At 49.9% G+C, this 18,875-nt stretch overlaps 2 protein-coding genes across 3 annotated transcripts in view; one reads left to right on the forward strand and one right to left on the reverse strand.

The window, feature by feature from the left end:
* LOC137320706 (polymeric immunoglobulin receptor-like) overlaps positions 1 to 18,875 on the reverse strand; it is a 788,493-nt gene that overhangs the window by 385,104 nt on the left and 384,514 nt on the right. The gene's annotated exons all lie outside the window — the stretch shown is intronic.
* Positions 1 to 18,875, forward strand: part of tmem8b (transmembrane protein 8B) — a 173,951-nt gene that overhangs the window by 75,852 nt on the left and 79,224 nt on the right. Inside the window, exon 4 of the mRNA XM_067982071.1 lies at positions 14,440 to 14,573. Coding sequence (XP_067838172.1) covers positions 14,440 to 14,573 — 134 coding nt within the window. The remainder of the gene's footprint in view (positions 1 to 14,439; positions 14,574 to 18,875) is intronic.

The following is an 18,875-nucleotide window of genomic DNA, read 5'->3' on the forward strand; positions in this document are numbered from 1 at the left end:
TTGAGACCCACATGAACTGCAGCTGACACCAATAGTCAGCAAGGGAAGGAGTGCCCTATCAAGTGTCTACAGACCAGTGAGTTTAATGTCAGTAGTGGGGAAATGGCCAGAATCCAGTAGCAGGGACAGGATAGAAGAGCACCTGGGAAAGTATAAGTCGATTGGAGAGAGTCAGCATGTTTTTTTGTGAAAGTTTGGTCAGGTCCAACCGACCTAATAGAGTATTGTTTGATTCAGGAGGTGGATACAGGATCAAGGGATGTTGCATACATGGATTTTCAGAAGGCACTCGGTGAGAAACTACACGAGAGATTGCTAACTAAGACTGAGGCACGTGGAATTGGAGTCAGGCTCCTGACACGTTTAGGCAATTGGCTGGGAGTCAGAGAGTTCAGATAAAAGGAACATTCTCCCAATTGCTGGGCAGTGAACATGTGACATCCCTCAAGGACTGGACATAAGAATGGCAGGTGGGAATATCATGGAAATGGGAACGCAGTTATTGGGCAAGGAGCAGACGGACAAAGGGATTTACGGGTCCGGGTGCACAAAGAAAGAAAGAAAGAAAGAACTTGCAACTATGTTTCGCATTTCCACATTTCAGAAACAACCCATCGAGCAGACATAAATTATTAAAAGCTAGCTTGCAGGCGTAAAAAAAGTAAGAAAGAAAGGACGTGCATTTACATTGTCTTTCACGACCTCAGGACATCCCAAAACACTTTACAGCCAATTAAGTACTTTCGAAGTGTAGTCACTGTTGTAATGTGGCAGCTGATTTGCCCACAGCAAAGTCCCACTAACAGCAATGAGATCATAGAATCATAGAATCATAGAAGTTTACAACACGGAAACAGGCCCTTCAGCCCAACATGTCCATGTCGCCCAGTTTATACCACTAAGCTAGTCCCAATTGCCTGCACTTGGCCCATATCCCTCTATACCCATCTTACCCATGTAACTGTCCAAATGCTTTTTAAAAGACAAAATTGTACCCGCCTCTACTACTGCCTCTGGCAGCTTGTTCCAGACACTCACCACCCTTTGAGTGAAAAAATTGCCCCTCTGGACCCTTTTGTATCTCTCCCCTCTCACCTTAAATCTATGCCCCCTCGTTATAGACTCCCCTACCTTTGGGAAAAGATTTTGACTATCTACCTTATCTATGCCCCTCATTATTTTATAGACTTCTATAAGATCACCCCTAAACCTCCTACTCTCCAGGGAAAAAAGTCGCAGTCTATCCAACCTCTCCCTATAAGTCAAACCATCAAGTCCCGGCAGCATCCTAGTAAATCTTTTCTGCACTCTTTCTAGTTTAATAATATCCTTTCTATAATAGGGTGACCAGAACTGTACACAGTATTCCAAATGTGGCCTTACTAATGTCTTGTACAACTTCAACAAGACATCCCAACTCCTGTATTCAATTTTCTGACCAATGAAACCAAGCATGCTGAATGCCTTCTTCACCACCCTATCCACCTGTGACTCCACTTTCAAGGAGCTATGAACCTGTACTCCCAGATCTCTTTGTTCTATAACTCTCCCCAATGCCCTACCATTAACGGAGAAGGTCCTGGCCCGATTCAATCTACCAAAATGCATCACCTCACATTTATCTAAATTAAACTCCATCTGCCATTCATCGGCCCACTGGCCCAATTTATCAAGATCCCGTTGCAATCCTAGATAACCTTCTTCACTGTCCACAATGCCACCAATCTTGGTGTCATCTGCAAACTTACTAACCATGCCTCCTAAATTCTCATCCAAATCATTAATATAAATAACAAATAACAGCAGACCCAGCACCGATCTCTGAGGCACACTGCTGGTCACAGGCCTCCAATTTGAAAAACAACCCTCTACAACCACCCTCTGTCTTCTGCCGTCAATCCAATTTTGTATCCATGACCATCTGATTTATTTTGAGGGTTAAGTTCTGGCCAGGACAATTTCACTGCTCCTCTTCAAATTGTGAAATTGGATCCTTTGTATTGACCTAACAGGGCTTCAGTTTAACTTCTTGTCTGAAAGACAGCACCTCTGACAGTGATGTCAGCCTGGATTTTGTGCTCACGTCTCTGGAGTGGGACTTGAACCCACAACTATCTGATTCAGAGGTGAGAGTGATACCCACTGAGCCCAGGCTGACACCTCTGACTAAAAGTGATCTGAAGAGGGTGAATGGGATTCTAGGTTTCATCATAACAGTAAATTGGACCTCAGCCGCCCCACTGACGCCCAAGGCCCACCAGATGGAGTTCTCAAGGTGGGCATGTCAGTGGTCGAGCAGCCCACCTGCCTTTTTCCAGCTGGGGGGAGGGGGGGCGGGGTGTGCCTAATTAAGCAAATTGGGGTCACACGCCAGTTATGGGACCCTGATTGCAAATTTTGGGCTCGGTGAGTAGCATTCTCATCTCTAAGTTGTAACTCTGTGGGTTCAAGTCCCAGTCTGGAGACTTGAGCATATAATCTAGGCTGACACTCCCGGTGCAGTACTGAGGGAGTGCTGCACTGTCGGAGGTGCCGTCTTTCAGATGAGACGTTAAACCGAGGCCCCGTCTGCCATTTCAGGTGGACAAAAAAGGTCTCATGGCCACTATTGGAAGAAGAGCAGTGGAGCTCTCCCTGGTGTCCTGGCCAATATTTATCCCTCAACCAACATCACTAAAAAACAGATGATCTGGTCATTATCACATTGCTGTTTGCGGGATCTTGCTGTGCGCAAATTGGCTGCCGGGTTTCCTACATTACCACGGTGACCACACGTCAAAAGTACTTAATTGGCTGTAAAGCGCTTTGGGACGTCCTGAGGTTGTGAAAGGCGCTATATAAATGCAAATCTTTCTTCCTTTTTTGTGCTGTGCCCTCCCTCAGCAATGAGCCTCAGCTCCTCGGGAGAGCACCCCTGCTGGACTAGTGTGATATTTCCATTTCCCACCGCAGCCACCCCCAAGGTCTCAGAATTGGTAATGTCCGGAGTACTCTTCCGACCTGGTGCTCCCAGCGGGGAGCTTCACCTCCCCACCGGGAGCACGTAGCAGATATTCATCCATGCGCTGCCCACAATCTTATCACCATTAGTTTAAGTCAGTCAGACAATTACCCCAGTCGTGCCAAATTGGGGGGGGGGACTGCAGTTGGTGTTGTGGTTCCTACACCCATTGGCACCTTGACAACCGAAGGAGAGAGGGGACCTTCATCCATCAGCCTGGGTCAGGCTGAAACCTGGGTCCTGAGGGGGCGGGGGGCACGGTGAGAGGGGCCCATTGCCCACTAAGTGCCCCACCCAATTTAATTGGCCACTCAAGCCAAGAAAATCAAAGAATCTGATGGGATGGTGAATAGTCAAAACCAAAAAGAAAATGGCCTGATTGGACTCTTTGATTACCGTGGGAAGATTCCTGAGGACAAGTTGCTGTCGGGGATGGGAGAGGGAATTCTACAACAGAACAGGGTGAAGTTCTTTGTTTTTGCAACATTGCAACAGGAGTAAACAAGAGGAAACTGTTTCCAGCGGCAGGAGGGTCGGTAACCAGAGGACACAGATTTAAGGTGATCGGCAAAAGAGCCAGAGGCGAGATGAGGAAATATTTTTTTACGCAGCGAGTTGTTATGATCTGGAACGCGCTGCCTGAAAGGGCGGTGGAAGCAGATTCAATAATAACTTTCAAAAGGGAAGTGCATAAATACTTGAAGGAAAAATATTAGCTACGGGGAAAGAGCAGGGGAATGGGACTAATCGGATAGCTCTTTCAAAGAGTCAGCACAGGCACGATGGGCCCAATGACCTCCTCCTGTGATACTACGTAAGCAGAGGCAACAATGACCAAGATAGACCAAGTTGGAGGCTGAGAGTGCGGTAAGGCCCTGTGTCCGAGCCTTCCCATCACCCGCTATATGCTACAACATTGCTTGTTCAATGAGTTGATGGGTAACCGTGGAGCTCCTGCCTGCAAAAGGCCACCGCTCCAAGCAACACCATTGTCTACATGCGGGGAAAGCAGTGCGGGGAGCTTTGCCACTGGCACTGCCTGATTTCCACCGGCCTACAGCGAAGAAGGATTCTCGGACTCGTGAGGTAGCCTAGAACAGTCCAGCGCTCCTCTAGAAAGGAAGAACATGCGTTTACACAGAGCCTTTCACAACCTCGGGACGTCCCAAAGTGCTTCACAGCCCACGAAGTGCGGTCACTGTTTAATATGGCAGCTGATTTGCGCACAGCGAGATCCCACAAACAGCAGCGTGATAAATGACCGGCTGATCAATTTTAGTGGTGTTGGTCGAGGGATAAATGCTGGTCAGGACAATTTCACTGCTCCTCTTCAAATCGTGAAACGGGCTCTTTTGTATCAACCAAAAAGGGCTTTGGTTTAACTTCTCATCCACAAGACAGCACCTGCAATAGTGGTGTTAACCTAAATTATATGCTCTAGTTTCTGGAGTGGGGGCTTGAACCCATGACTTTCTGGTTTAGGGACGAGAGTGCCACCCACTGAGCCAAAGCTGACACCTTTTGTATAGTTTTCCCAAAGTGATCTTTTTTTAACGTTGGTCATTTACATTTTTTTTTCCCGTGAAGATGGGAAAGTCAGCTGTGAGGAGGACATAAAGAGTCTGCAAAGGGATATAGACAGGTTAAGTGAGTGGACAAGAAGATGGCAGATGGAGTATAATGTGGGGAAATGTGAGGTTATTCACTTTGGTAGGAAAAATAGAAAAACAGAATATTGTTTAAATGGTGAAAAACTATTAAATGTTGGTGTTCAAAGATTTGGGTGTCCTCATATAAGAAACACAGAAAGTTAACATGCAGGTACAGCAAGCAATTAGGAAGGCAAATGGCATGTTGGCCTTTATTGCAAGGGGGTTGGAGTACAAGAGTAGGGAAGTCTTGCTGCAGTTGTACAGGGCTTTAGTGAGACCACACCTGGAGTACTGTGTACAGTTTTGGTCTCTTTATCTAAGGAAGGATATACTTGCCTTAGAGGCGGTGCAACAAAGGTTCACTAGATTAATTCCTGGGATGAGAGGGTTGTCCTATGAGGAGAGGTTGAGTAGAATGGGCCTATATTCTCTGCAGTTTAGAAGAATGAGAGGTGATCTCATTGAAACATATAAGATTCTGAGGGGGCTTGACAGAGTAGATGCTGAGAGGCTGTTTCCCCTGGCTGGAGAGTCTAGAACGAGAGGGCATGGTCACAAGGTAAGGGGTGGGTGATTTAGGACTGAGATGAGGAAATATTTTTTCACTCAGAGGGTTTGAATCTTTGGAATTCTCTACCCCAGAGGGCTGTGGATGCTCAGTCATTGAATATATTTAATCATAGAATCATAGAAGTTACAACATGGAAACAGGCCCTTCGGCCCAACATGTCCATGTCGCCCAGTTTATACCACTAAGCTAGTCCCAATTGCCTGCACTTGGCCCATATCCCTCGATACCCATCTTCCCCATGTAACTGTCCAAATGCTTTTTAAAAGACAAAATTGTACCCGCCTCTACTACTGCCTCTGGCAGCTCGTTCCAGACACTCACCACCCTTTGAGTGAAAAAATTGCCCCTCTGGATCCTTTTGTATCTCTCCCCTCTCACCTTAAATCTGTGCCCCCTCGTTATAGACTCCCCTACCTTTGGGAAAAGATTTTGACTATCGACCTTATCTATGCCCCTCATTATTTTATAGACTTCTATAAGATCACCCCTTAACCTCCTACTCTCCAGGGAATAAAGTCCCAGTCTGTCTAACCTCTCCCTGTAAGTCAAACCATCAAGTCCCGGTAGCATCCTAGTAAATCTTTTCTGCACTCTTTCTAGTTTAATAATATCCTTTCTATAATAGGGTGACCAGAACTGTACACAGTACTCCAAGTGTGGCCTCACCAATGCCCTGTACAACTTCAACAAGACATCCCAACTCCTGCATTCAATGTTCTGACCAATGAAACCAAGCATGCTGAATGCCTTCTTCACCACCCTATCCACCTGTGACTCCACTTTCAAGGAGCTATGAATCTGTACTCCTAGATCTCTTTGTTCTATAACTCTCCCCAACGCCCTACCATTAACGGAGTAGGTCCTGGCCCGATTCGATCTACCAAAATGCATCACCTCACATTTATCTAAATTAAACTCCATCTGCCATTCATCGGCCCACTGGCCCAATTTATCAAGATCCCGTTGCAATCCTAGATAACCTTCTTCACTGTCCACAATGCCACCAATCTTGGTGTCATCTGCAAACTTACTAACCATGCCTCCTAAATTCTCATCCAAATCATTAATATAAATAACAAATAACAGCGGACCCAGCACCGATCCCTGAGGCACACCGCTGGACACAGGCATCCAGTTTGAAAAACAACCCTCGACAACCACCCTCTGTCTTCTGTCGTCAAGCCAATTTTGTATCCAATTGGCTACCTCACCTTGGATCCCATGAGATTTAACCTTATGTAACAACCTACCATGCGGTACCTTGTCAAATGCTTTGCTGAAGTCCATGTAGACCACGTCTACTGCACAGCCCTCATCTATCTTCTTGGTTACCCCTTCAAAAAACTCAATCAAATTCGTGAGACATGATTTTCCTCTCACAAAACCATGCTGACTGTTCCTAATTAGTCCCTGCCTCTCCAAATGCCTGTAGATTCTGTCCCTCAGAATACCCTCTAACAACTTACCCACTACAGATGTCAGGCTCACTGGTCTGTAGTTCCCAGGCTTTTCCCTGCCGCCCTTCTTAAACAAAGGCACAACATTTGCTACCCTCCAATCTTCAGGCACCTCACCTGTAGCGGTGGATGATTCAAATATCTCTGCTAGGGGACCCGCAATTTCCTCCCTAACCTCCCATAACGTCCTGGGATACATTTCATCAGGTCCCGGAGATTTATCTACCTTGATGCGCGTTAAGACTTCCAGCACCTCCCTCTCTGTAATATGTACACTCCTCAAGACATCACTATTTATTTCCCCAAGTTCCCTAACATCCATGCCTTTCTCAACCGTAAATACCGATGTGAAATATTCATTCAGGATCTCACCCATCTCTTGTGGTTCCGCACATAGATGACCTTGTTGATCCTTAAGAGGCCCTACTCTCTCCCTAGTTACCCTTTTGCCCTTTATGTATTTGTAGAAGCTCTTTGGATTCACCTTTGCCTGATCTGCCAAAGCAATCTCATATCCCCTTTTTGCCCTCCTGATTTCTCTCTTAACTCTACTCCGGCAATCTCTATACTCTTCAAGGGATCCACTTGATCCCAGCTGCCTATGCATGTCATATGCCTCCTTCTTATTTTTGACTAGTGCCTCAATCTCCCGAGTCATCCAAGGTTCCCTACTTCTACCAGCCTTGCCCTTCACTTTATAAGGAATGTGCTTACACTGAACCCTGGTTAACACACTTTTGAAAGCCTCCCACTTACCAGACGTCCCTTTGCCTGCCAACAGACTCTCCCAATCAACTTCTGAAAGTTCCTGTCTAATACCATCAAAATTGGCCTTTCCCCAATTTAGAATTTTAACTTTTGGGCCAGACCTATCCTTCTCCATAGCTATCTTAAAACTAATGGAATTATGATCACTGGTCCCAAAGTGATCCCTCACTAACACTTCTGTCACCTGCCCTTCCTTATTTCCCAAGAGGAGGTCAAGTTTTGCCCCCTCTCTAGTCGGGCCATCCACATACTGAATGAGAAATTCCTCCTGAATACACTCAACAAATTTCTCTCCATCCAAGCCCCTAATGCTATGGCTGTCCCAGTCAATGTTGGGAAAGTTAAAGTCCCCTACTATTACCACCCTATTTTTCTTGCAGCTGTCTGTAATCTCCTTACATATTTGCTCCTCAATTTCCCGTTGACTATTTGGGGGTCTGTAGTACAATCCTATCAAAGTGATCTCTCCCTTCTTATTTTTCAGTTCTACCCATATGGACTCAGTGGGCGAACCCTCGGATATATCCCCTCTCACTACTGCCGTGATGTTCTCCCTAATCAAGAACGCAACTCCCCCTCCTCTCTTACCTCCTGCTCTATCTTTCCTATAGCATCTGTACCCTGGAACATTGAGCTGCCAGTCCTGCCCCTCCCTTAGCCATGTTTCAGTAATAGCTATAACATCCCAGTCCCATGTACCCATCCATGCCCTGAGTTCATCTGCCTTGCCCATCAGACTTCTTGCATTGAAATAAATGCAGTTTAATCTAGTCTTCCCTTGGTCTTTGCCCTGCTTTCTCAGACCATCTGTCCGGTCATGTTCTGTACACTCTCCCTTACTGCCTTTTGTTTCTGTCACCACTTTATTTCCCACTGACTTCCTGCATCGGTTCCCATTCCCCCTGCCACATTAGTTTAAACCCTCCCCAACAGCACTAGCAAACACTCCCCCTAGGACATTGGTTCCAGTCCTGCCCAGATGCAGACCGTCCAATTTGTACTGGTCCCACCTCCCCCAGAACCGGTTCCAATGGCCCAGGAATTTGAATCCCTCCCTCTTGCACCATCTCTCAAGCCACGTATTCATCTTAGCTATCCTGTCATTCCTACTCTGACTAGCCCGTGGCACTGGTAGCAATCCTGAGATTACTACCTTTGAGGTCCTACTCTTTAGTTTAACTCCTAACTCCCTAAATTCAGCTTGTAGGACCTCATCCTGTTTTTTACCTATATCGTTGGTGCCTATATGCACCACGACAACTGGCTGTTCACCCTCCCCCTCCAGAATGTCCTGCAGCCGCTCCGAGACATCCTTGACCCTTGCACCAGGGAGGCAACATACCATCCTGGAGTCTCGGTTGCGTCCGCAGAAACGCCTGTCTATTCCCCTTACAATCGAGTCCCCTATCACTATAGCTCTGCCACTCTTTTTCCTGCCCTCCTGTGCAGCAGAGCCAGCCACGGTGCCATGAACCTGGCCACTGCCACCTTCCCCTGGTGAGTCATCTCCGCCAACAGTATCCAAAACGGTATACCTGTTTTGGAGGGAGATGACCGCAGGGGACCCCTGCACTGCCTTCCTACTCTTCCTCTGTCTGTTGGTCACCCATTCACTATCTCCCTCAGTAATTTTTATCTGCGGCTGAGATCGATAGATTTTTGGACTCTAGGGGAACCAAGGGATATGGGGATCGGGCGGGAAAGTGGAGTTGAGGTTGAAGATCAGCCACGATCTGATTGAACGGCGGAGCAGGTTCAAGGGGCCGTATGGTCTACTCCTGCTCCTATTTCTTATGTTCTTATGTGATTAATGATGGCCTTTATCTCAAGGAGGTTGGAACACAAAAGCGAGGAAGTGATGCTTCAGTTGTACAGAGCATTGGTCAGACCACATCTGGAGATACTGCGTTCAATTCTGGGCACCGCACCTCAGGAAGGATATATTGGCCTTGGATTGGGTGCAGCGAAGATTCACCAGACTGATACTGGAGCTTAGAGGGTTAAATTACGAGGACAGGTTGCATAGACTAGGTTTGTATTCCCTCGAGTATAGAAGATTAAGGGGTGATCTAATTGAGGTGTTTAAGATGATTAAAGGATTTGATAGGGTAGATAGAGAGAAATTATTTCCTGTGGTGGGGGGAGTCCAGAACAAGGGGGCGTAACCTTAAAATTAGAGCTCGGCCGTTCAGGAGTGAAACCAGGAAGCACTTCCTCACACAAAGGGGAGTGGAAATCTGGAACTCTAGCCTCCAAAAGGCTGTGAATATTAGGTCAGTTGGTTTTTGTATGGGAGATTTTTGTTGGGTAAGGGTATCAAGGGATATAGAGCAAAGAGGGGTAAATGGAGTTGAGGTACAGATCAGCCATGATCCAACAGGCTCGAGGGGCTGGATGGCCTCCTCCTGTTCCGATGTTCCTAGCCCTGGGAGTGATTATACAGAAAGTATTTGATAACTTGGAGTGATTATATGTGTTTTCAATCTCTGCAAATGATGATATGGAAAATAACTAACTGGTACACCTGACCCTGGGTGGGAGAGCAGGGGGTCACTAATAACTGGTACACCTGACCCTGGGTGGGAGAGCAGGGGGTCACTAATAACTGGTACACCTGACCCTGGGTGGGAGAGCAGGGGGTCACTAATAACTGGTACACCTGACCCTGGGTGGGAGAGCAGGGGGTCACTAATAACTGGTACACCTGGCCCTGACTGGGAGAGCAGGGGGTCACTAATAATTGGTACACCTGGCCCTGGGTGGGAGAGCAGGGGGTCACTAATAACTGGTACATCTGACCCCGGGTGGGAGAGCAGGGGGTCACTAATAACTGGTACACCTGACCCTGGGTGGGAGAGCAGGGGGTCACTAATAACTGGTACACCTGGCCCTGACTGGGAGAGCAGGGGGTCACTAATAACTGGTACACCTGGCCCTGACTGGGAGAGCAGGAGGTCACTAATAACTGGTACACCTGACCCTGGGTGGGAGAGCAGAGGGTCACTAATAACTGGTACACCTGACCCTGGGTGGGAGAGCAGGGGGTCACTAATAACTGGTACACCTGGCCCTGACTGGGAGAGCAGGGAGTCACTAATAACTGGTACACCTGGCCCTGACTGGGAGAGCAGGGGGTCACTAATAATTGGTACACCTGGCCCTGGGTGGGAGAGCAGGGGGTCACTAATAACTGGTACATCTGACCCCGGGTGGGAGAGCAGGGGGTCACTAATAACTGGTACACCTGCCCCTGGGTGGGAGAGCAGGGGGTCACTAATAACTGGTACACCTGGCCCTGACTGGGAGAGCAGGGGGTCACTAATAACTGGTACACCTGGCCCTGACTGGGAGAGCAGGGGGTCACTAATAACTGGTACACCTGACCCTGGGTGGGAGAGCAGTGGGTCACTAATAACTGGTACACCTGACCCTGGGTGGGAGAGCAGGGGGTCACTAATAACTGGTACACCTGGCCCTGGGTGGGAGAGCAGGGGGTCACTAATAACTGGTACATCTGGCCCTGGGTGGGAGAGCAGGGGGTCACTAATAACTGGTACATCTGACCCCGGGTGGGAGAGCAGGGGGTCACTAATAACTGGTACACCTGACCCTGGGTGGGAGAGCAGGGCGTCACTAATAACTGGTACACCTGGCCCTGACTGGGAGAGCAGGGGGTCACTAATAACTGGTACACCTGACCCTGGGTGGGAGAGCAGGGGGTCACTAATAACTGGTACACCTGGCCCTGACTGGGAGAGCAGGGGGTCACTAATAACTGGTACACCTGGCCCTGGGTGGGAGAGCAGGGGGTCACTAATAACTGGTACATCTGACCCTGGGTGGGAGAGCAGGGGGTCACTAATAACTGGTACAACTGACCCTGGGTGTGAGAGCAGGGGGTCACTAATAACTGGTACACCTGACCCTGGGTGGGAGAGCAGGGGGTCACTAATAACTGGTACACCTGACCCTGGGTGGGAGAGCAGGGGGTCACTAATAACTGGTACACCTGATCCTGGGTGGGAGAGCAGGGGGTCACTAATAACTGATACATCTGACCCTGGGTGGGAGAGCAGGGGGTCACTAATAACTGGTACACCTGACCCTGGGTGGGAGAGCAGGGGGTCACTAATAACTGGTACACCTGGCCCTGGGTGGGAGAGCAGGGGGTCACTAATAACTGGTACACCTGGCCCTGGGTGGGAGAGCAGGGGGTCACTAATAACTGGTAAACTTGGCCCTGACTGGGAGAGCAGGGGGTCACTAATAACTGGTACACCTGACCCTGACTGGGAGAGCAGGGGGTCACTAATAACTGGTACACCTGACCCTGGGTGGGAGAGCAGGGGGTCACTAATAACTGGTACACCTGACCCTGGGTGGGAGAGCAGGGGGTCACTAATAACTGGTACACCTGACCCTGGGTGGGAGAGCAGGGGGTCACTAATAACTGGTACACCTGACCCTGACTGGGAGAGCAGGGGGTCACTAGTAACTGGTAGACCTGGCCCTGACTGGGAGAGCAGGGGGTCACTAGTAACTGGTAGACCTGGCCCTGGGTGGGAGAACAGGGGGTCACTAATAACTGGTACACCTGGCCCTGGGTGGGAGAGCAGGGGGTCACTAATAACTGGTACACCTGACCCTGACTGGGAGAGCAGGGGGTCACTAGTAACTGGTACACCTGACCCTGGGTGGGAGAGCAGGGTGTCACTAATAACTGGTACACCTGACCCTGGGTGGGAGAGCAGGGGGTCACTAATAACTGGTACACCTGGCCCTGACTGGGAGAGCAGGGGGTCACTAATAACTGGTACACCTGACCCTGGGTGGGAGAGCAGGGGGTCACTAATAACTGATACATCTGACCCTGGGTGGGAGAGCAGGGGGTCACTAATAACTGGTGCACCTGACCCTGGGTTGGAGAGCAGGGGGTCACTAATAACTGGTACACCTGGCCCTGACTGGGAGAGCAGGGGGTCACTAATAACTGGTACACCTGACCCTGGGTGGGAGAGCAGGGGGTCACTAATAACTGGTACACCTGGCCCTGGGTGGGAGAGCAGGGGGTCACTAATAACTGGTACACCTGGCCCTGACTGGGAGAGCAGGGGGTCACTAATAACTGGTACACCTGACCCTGGGTGGGAGAGCAGGGGGTCACTAATAACTGGTACACCTGGCCCTGGGTGGGAGAGCAGGGGGTCACTAATAACTGGTACACCTGGCCCTGACTGGGAGAACAGGGGGTCACTAATAACTGGTACACCTGACCCTGGGTGGGAGAGCAGGGGGTCACTAATAACTGGTAAACTTGGCCCTGACTGGGAGAGCAGGGTGTCACTAATAACTGGTACACCTGACCCTGACTGGGAGAGCAGGGGGTCACTAATAACTGGTACACCTGACCCTGGGTGGGAGAGCAGGGGGTCACTAATAACTGGTACACCTGACCCTGGGTGGGAGAGCAGGGGGTCACTAATAACTGGTACACCTGGCCCTGACTGGGAGAGCAGGGGGTCACTAATAACTGGTACACCTGACCCTGGGTGGGAGAGCAGGGGGTCACTAATAACTGGTACACCTGGCCCTGGGTGGGAGAGCAGGGTGTCACTAATAACTGGTACACCTGACCCCGGGTGGGAGAGCAGGGGGTCACTAATAACTGGTACACCTGGCCCTGGGTGGGAGAGCAGGGGGTCACTAATAACTGGTACACCTGACCCTGGGTGGGAGAGCAGGGGGTCACTAATAACTGGTACACCTGGCCCTGACTGGGAGAGCAGGGGGTCACTAATAACTGGTACACCTGACCCTGGGTGGGAGAGCAGGGGGTCACTAATAACTGGTACACCTGGCCCTGGGTGGGAGAGCAGGGTGTCACTAATAACTGGTACACCTGACCCCGGGTGGGAGAGCAGGGGGTCACTAATAACTGGTACACCTGGCCCTGGGTGGGAGAGCAGGGGGTCACTAATAACTGGTACACCTGACCCTGGGTGGGAGAGCAGGGGGTCACTAATAACTGCTAAACTTGGCCCTGGGTGGGAGAGCAGGGGGTCACTAATAACTGGTACACCTGGCCCTGGGTGGGAGAGCAGGGGGTCACTAATAACTGGTACACCTGGCCCTGGGTGGGAGAGCAGGGGGTCACTAATAACTGGTACACCTGACCCTGACTGGGAGAATTGGGTTTGCCAGTAATCTCAGCCCTCTAGGTTTATATCCAAATCATTGATATGCAGTGAGCGGAAGTGGCTCCAGAACTAAGTCCTCTGGATGCCACTACCCACTTCCAACCACTCTGAGAATCTCCCCTTCCTCCTCTATTTTCTCCCTTCAAATCAATTTTTAATCCAGTTTGCTGCCCTCACCCTAATTCCATAGACTTTAATCTTCTGGGAGAGCAGGGGGTCACTAATAACTTGTGTGATACCTTGTCAAAGGCTTCCCTAAAGTCCATGTACACTGCATCCACTGCATTTCCCCCATTGACCATGTCTGTTAGCTCGTCAAAGAATTCAGTGAGGTTTGTCAAACATGATTGTCCCTTTTGAGATCAGTGCTGGCTCCTTCTAAACAGTTTCTCTTTCTCTAGCTTCATGGTAATTTCATCCTCCTCCAATTCTGGCCTCTTGCGCATCCCCGATTTTCTTTGCTCCACCATTGGCGGCCGTGCCTTCAGCTGCCTGGGTCCTAAGCTCTGGAATTCCCTCCCTAAACCTCTCCGCCTCTCTCTCTCCTCTTTTAAGACGCTCCTTAAAACCTACCTCTTTGGCCAAGCTTTTGGTCACCTGTTGTCTGATAATCGCTCCTGTGAAGCGCCTTGGGACGTTTTACTACATAAAAGGCGCTATATAGATGCAAGTTGTTGTTGTTCACTGACCCGCTAAAGATCCATGATTCCACCCGAAACACATAACTGTGTAAAGAGCAGGCTGCCATCAACCCTCGCTCTCTGATTTAATTTATTTTGCCTTGCGTCCCCAGGGCCTCTATGAAGAATGCCAGTACCTTTTCCAACCTCAGTTGATTGTGCAGAGATTGATTGGCATCCCAGTCCTGTATCCTGGATACCTGATAGATCAGATGATCCCAGCTCACAACAGGTCGGCGCTCTACAAGTAAGTGAGTCAGGCTGAGGCCTCTTTGACTAATGTTACCAAGAAGATGACATAATAGAGCATGAGGGCAGGCTAACGGTGTGAAATTCACTCTCCCTGTTATTGTTGACAGTCGTTTATGGGAAATGGATAAAACTCCCTATTCGTTCCCCCCAGAAGCCTGTCACTCTTGTGCTCTGTGCTCTAGAGATTGTAATGTAATAGCGATAATCCTGGGCTTGTTTGGTCTGGGAAAGAGGAGAATTCGAGGTGAACCTAATTGAGGTTTTCAAGATTACGAAGGGGATCAATCCAGGCAAATCATTCCCTGGAGCAGAGGGGTTCAAGCACCCGGGGCAAGGTTTCGAAATGAGGAGGTCGGGAGTAAGAAGGGAAGTCAGGAGGTAATTTGGAGTGAGTTACCAGGGACAGGCGTGAAGGGGCCAAAATAAATGGGCTCACGAGACATTTGGATGTGTGGAGAGAGCAGGTTGAGGGCTAAGGAAGGAAGGAAGGGGAGTAGGTGGGATTGAGGGACATGGGGAGAAGGTGGGTAGGTGGGGTTGAGGGATATGGTGAGAAGGTGGGTAGGTGGGGTTGAGGGACATGGTGAGAAGGTGGGTAGGTGGGGTTGAGGGATATGGTGAGAAGGTGGGTAGGTGGGGTTGAGGGATATGGTGAGAAGGTGGGTAGGTGGGGTTGAGGGACATGGTGAGAAGGTGGGTAGGTGGGGTTGAGGGATATGGTGAGAAGGTGGGTAGGTGGGGTTGAGGGACATGGTGAGAAGGTGGGTAGGTGGGGTTGAGGGATATGGGGAGAAGGTGGGTAGGTGGGGTTGAGGGACATGGGGAGAAGGTGGGTAGGTGGGGTTGAGGGATATGGTGAGAAGGTGGGTAGGTGGGGTTGAGGGATATGGTGAGAAGGTGGGTAGGTGGGGTTGAGGGACATGGTGAGAAGGTGGGTAGGTGGGGTTGAGGGATATGGGGAGAAGGTGGGTAGGTGGGGTTGAGGGCTAAGGAAGGAAGGAAGGGGAGTAGGTGGGGTTGAGGGATATGGGGAGAAGGTGGGTAGGTGGGGTTGAGGGATATGGGGAGAAGGTGGGTAGGTGGGGTTGAGGGATATGGGGAGAAGGTGGGTAGGTGGGGTTGAGGGATATGGGGAGAAGGTGGGTAGGTGGGGTTGAGGGATATGGGGAGAAGGTGGGTAGGTGGGGTTGAGGGATATGGTGAGAAGGTGGGTAGGTGGGGTTGAGGGATATGGTGAGAACGTGGGTAGGTGGGATTGAGGGTTATGGAGAGAAGGTGGGTAGGTGGGGTTGAGGTAAATGGTGAGAAGGTGGGTAGGTGGGATTGAGGGATATGGGGAGAAGGTGGGTAGGTGGGATTGAGGGATATGGTGAGAAGGTGGGTAGGTGGGATTGAGGGATATGGTGAGAAGGTGGGTAGGTGGGATTTAGGGATATGGTGAGAAGGTGGGTAGGTGGGATTGAGGGATATGGTGAGAAGGTGGGTAGGTGGGATTGAGGGATATGGGGAGAAGGTGGGTAGGTGGGGTTGAGGGATATGGGGAGAAGGTGGATAGGTGGGATTGAAGGATATCGTGAGAAGGTGGGTAGGCGGGCCCCGACAACATTCCGGCTGTAGTGCTGAAGGCTTGTGCTCCAGAACTAGCCACACCTCTAGCCAAACTGTTCCAGTACAGCTACAACACTGGCATCTACCCAGTTATGTCCTGTCCACAAAAAGCAGGACAAATCCAATCCAGCCAATTACCGCCCCATCAGTCTACTCTCAATCATCAGCAAAGTGATGGAAGGTGTCGTCGACAGTGCTATCAAGCGGCACTTACTCACCAATAACCTGCTCACCGATGCTCAGTTTGGGTTCCGCCAGGACCACTCGGCTCCAGACTTCATTACCGCCTTGGTCCAAACATGGACAAAAGAGCTGAATTCCAGAGGTGAGGTGAGAGTGACTGCCCTTGACATCAAGGCAGCATTTGACCGAGTGTGGCACCAAGGACCCCTAGTAAAATTGAAGTCAATGGGAATCAGGGGGAAAACTCTCCAGTGGCTGGAGTCATACCTAGCACAAAGGAAGATGGTAGTGGTTGTTGGAGGCCAATCATCTCAGCCCCAGGACATTGCTGCAGGAGTTCCTCAGGGCAGTGTCCTAGGCCCAACCATTTTCAGCTGCTTCATCAATGACCTTCCCTCCATCATAAGGTCAGAAATGGGGATGTTCGCTGATGATTGCACAGTGTTCAGTTCCATTCGCAACCCCTCAGATAATGAAGCAGTCCGAGCCCGCATGCAGCAAGACCTGGACAACATCCAGGCTTGGGCTGATAAGTGGCAAGTTTCATTCGCGCCAGACAAGTGCCAGGCAATGACCATCTCCAACAAGAGAGAGTCTAACCACCTCCCCATGACATTCAATGGCATTACCATCGCCAAATCCCCCACCATCAACATCCTGGGGGTCACCATTGACCAGAAACTTAACTGGACCAGCCACATAAATACTGTGGCTACAAGAGCAGGTCAGAGGCTGGATATTCTGCAGCGAGTGACTCACCTCCTGACTCCCCAAAGCCTTTCCACCATCTACAAGGCACAAGTCAGGAGTGTGATGGAATACTCTCCACTTGCCTGGATGAGTGCAGCTCCAACAACACTCAAGAAGCTCGACATCATCCAGGACAAAGCAGCCCTCTTGATTGGTACCCCATCCACCACTCTAAACATTCACTCCCTTCACCACCAGTGTACTGTGGCTGCAGTGTGCACCATCTACAGGATGCACTACAGCAACTCGCCAAGGCTTCTTCGACAGCACCTCCCAAACCCGCGACCTCTACCACCTAGAAGGACAAGAGCAGCAGGCACATGGGAACAACACCACCTGCACGTTCCCCTCCAAGTCACACACCATCCCGACTTGGAAATATATCGCCGTTCCTTCATCGTTGCTGGGTCAAAATCCTGGAACTCCCTTCCTAACAGCACTATGGGAGAACCGTCACCACACGGACTGCAGCGGTTCAAGGAGGCGGCTCACCACCACCTTCTCAAGGGCAATTAGGGATGGGCAATAAATGCCGGCCTCGCCAGCGACGCCCACATCCCGTGAACGAATAAAAAAAAAGGGATATGGTGAGAAGGTGGGTAGGTGGGGTTGAGGAATATGGGGAGAAGGTGGGTAGGTGGGATTGAGGGATATGGGGAGAAGGTGGGTAGTTGGGATTGAGGGATATGGGGAGAAGGTGGGTAGGTGGGATTGAGGGATATGGGGAGAAGGTGGGTAGGTGGGATTGAGGGTTATGGTGTGAAGGTGGGTAGGTGGGATTGAGGGATATGGTCACTTGGGGAGTGTTAGAACATAAGAACATAAGAAATAGGAGCAGGAGTAGGCCAATCGGCCCCTCGAGCCTGCTCCGCCATTCAATAAGATCATGGCTGATCTGATCCCAACCACAAATCTAAAGAACACAAGAAGTAGGAGCAGGACCCGGCCACTCAGCCCCTGGGCCCTCTCCGCCACCCACAGGGCATTGACCGATCCGAACTCAGCTTCATGTCCAATTTCCTGCCCGCTCCCCGTAACCCCTAATTCCCTTTACTTCTAGGAAACTGTCTATTTCTGTTTTAAATTTATTTAATGATGTAGCTTCCACAGCTTCCTGGGGCAGCAAATTCCACAGACCTACCACCCTCTGAGTGAAGAAGTTTCTCCTCATCTCAGTTTTGAAAGAGCAGCCCCTTATTCTAAGATTATGCCCCCTAGTTCTAGTTTCACCCATCTTTGGGAACATCCTTACCGCATCCACCCGATCAAGACCCTTCACAATCTTATATGTTTCAATAAGATCGCCTCTCATTCTTCTGAACTCCAATGAGTAGAGTCCCAATCTACTCAACCTCTCCTCATATGTCCACCCCCTCATCCCCGGGATTAACCGAGTGAACCTTCTTTGTACTGCCTCGAGAGCAAGTATGTCTTTTCTTAAGTATGGACACTAAAACTGTATGCAGTATTCCAGGTGCGGTCTCACCAATACCTTATATAACTGCAGCAATACCTCCCTGTTTTTATATTCTATCCCCACTGCAGTACTTTCCAGTTTCTCGCCATTAAGATAATAACTTGCTCTTTTGGGGTCGTGGGGTCGTGGGCCGCCCCTTTTAATGTACATCACAGGAGTAACACGGGATCCGAGAGCGGACCCAAAATGGCGGACATCCTTGAGGAGGAAAGTGGGGAAATAAGGACATTTCCTGAAATGGGAGAAGATATGCCTTGCTTTAACGAGCAATTCGTGAGA

Source organism: Heptranchias perlo, chromosome 4, assembly GCF_035084215.1.
Source record: "Heptranchias perlo isolate sHepPer1 chromosome 4, sHepPer1.hap1, whole genome shotgun sequence".
In the NCBI taxonomy this organism is placed as follows: domain Eukaryota; kingdom Metazoa; phylum Chordata; class Chondrichthyes; order Hexanchiformes; family Hexanchidae; genus Heptranchias; species Heptranchias perlo.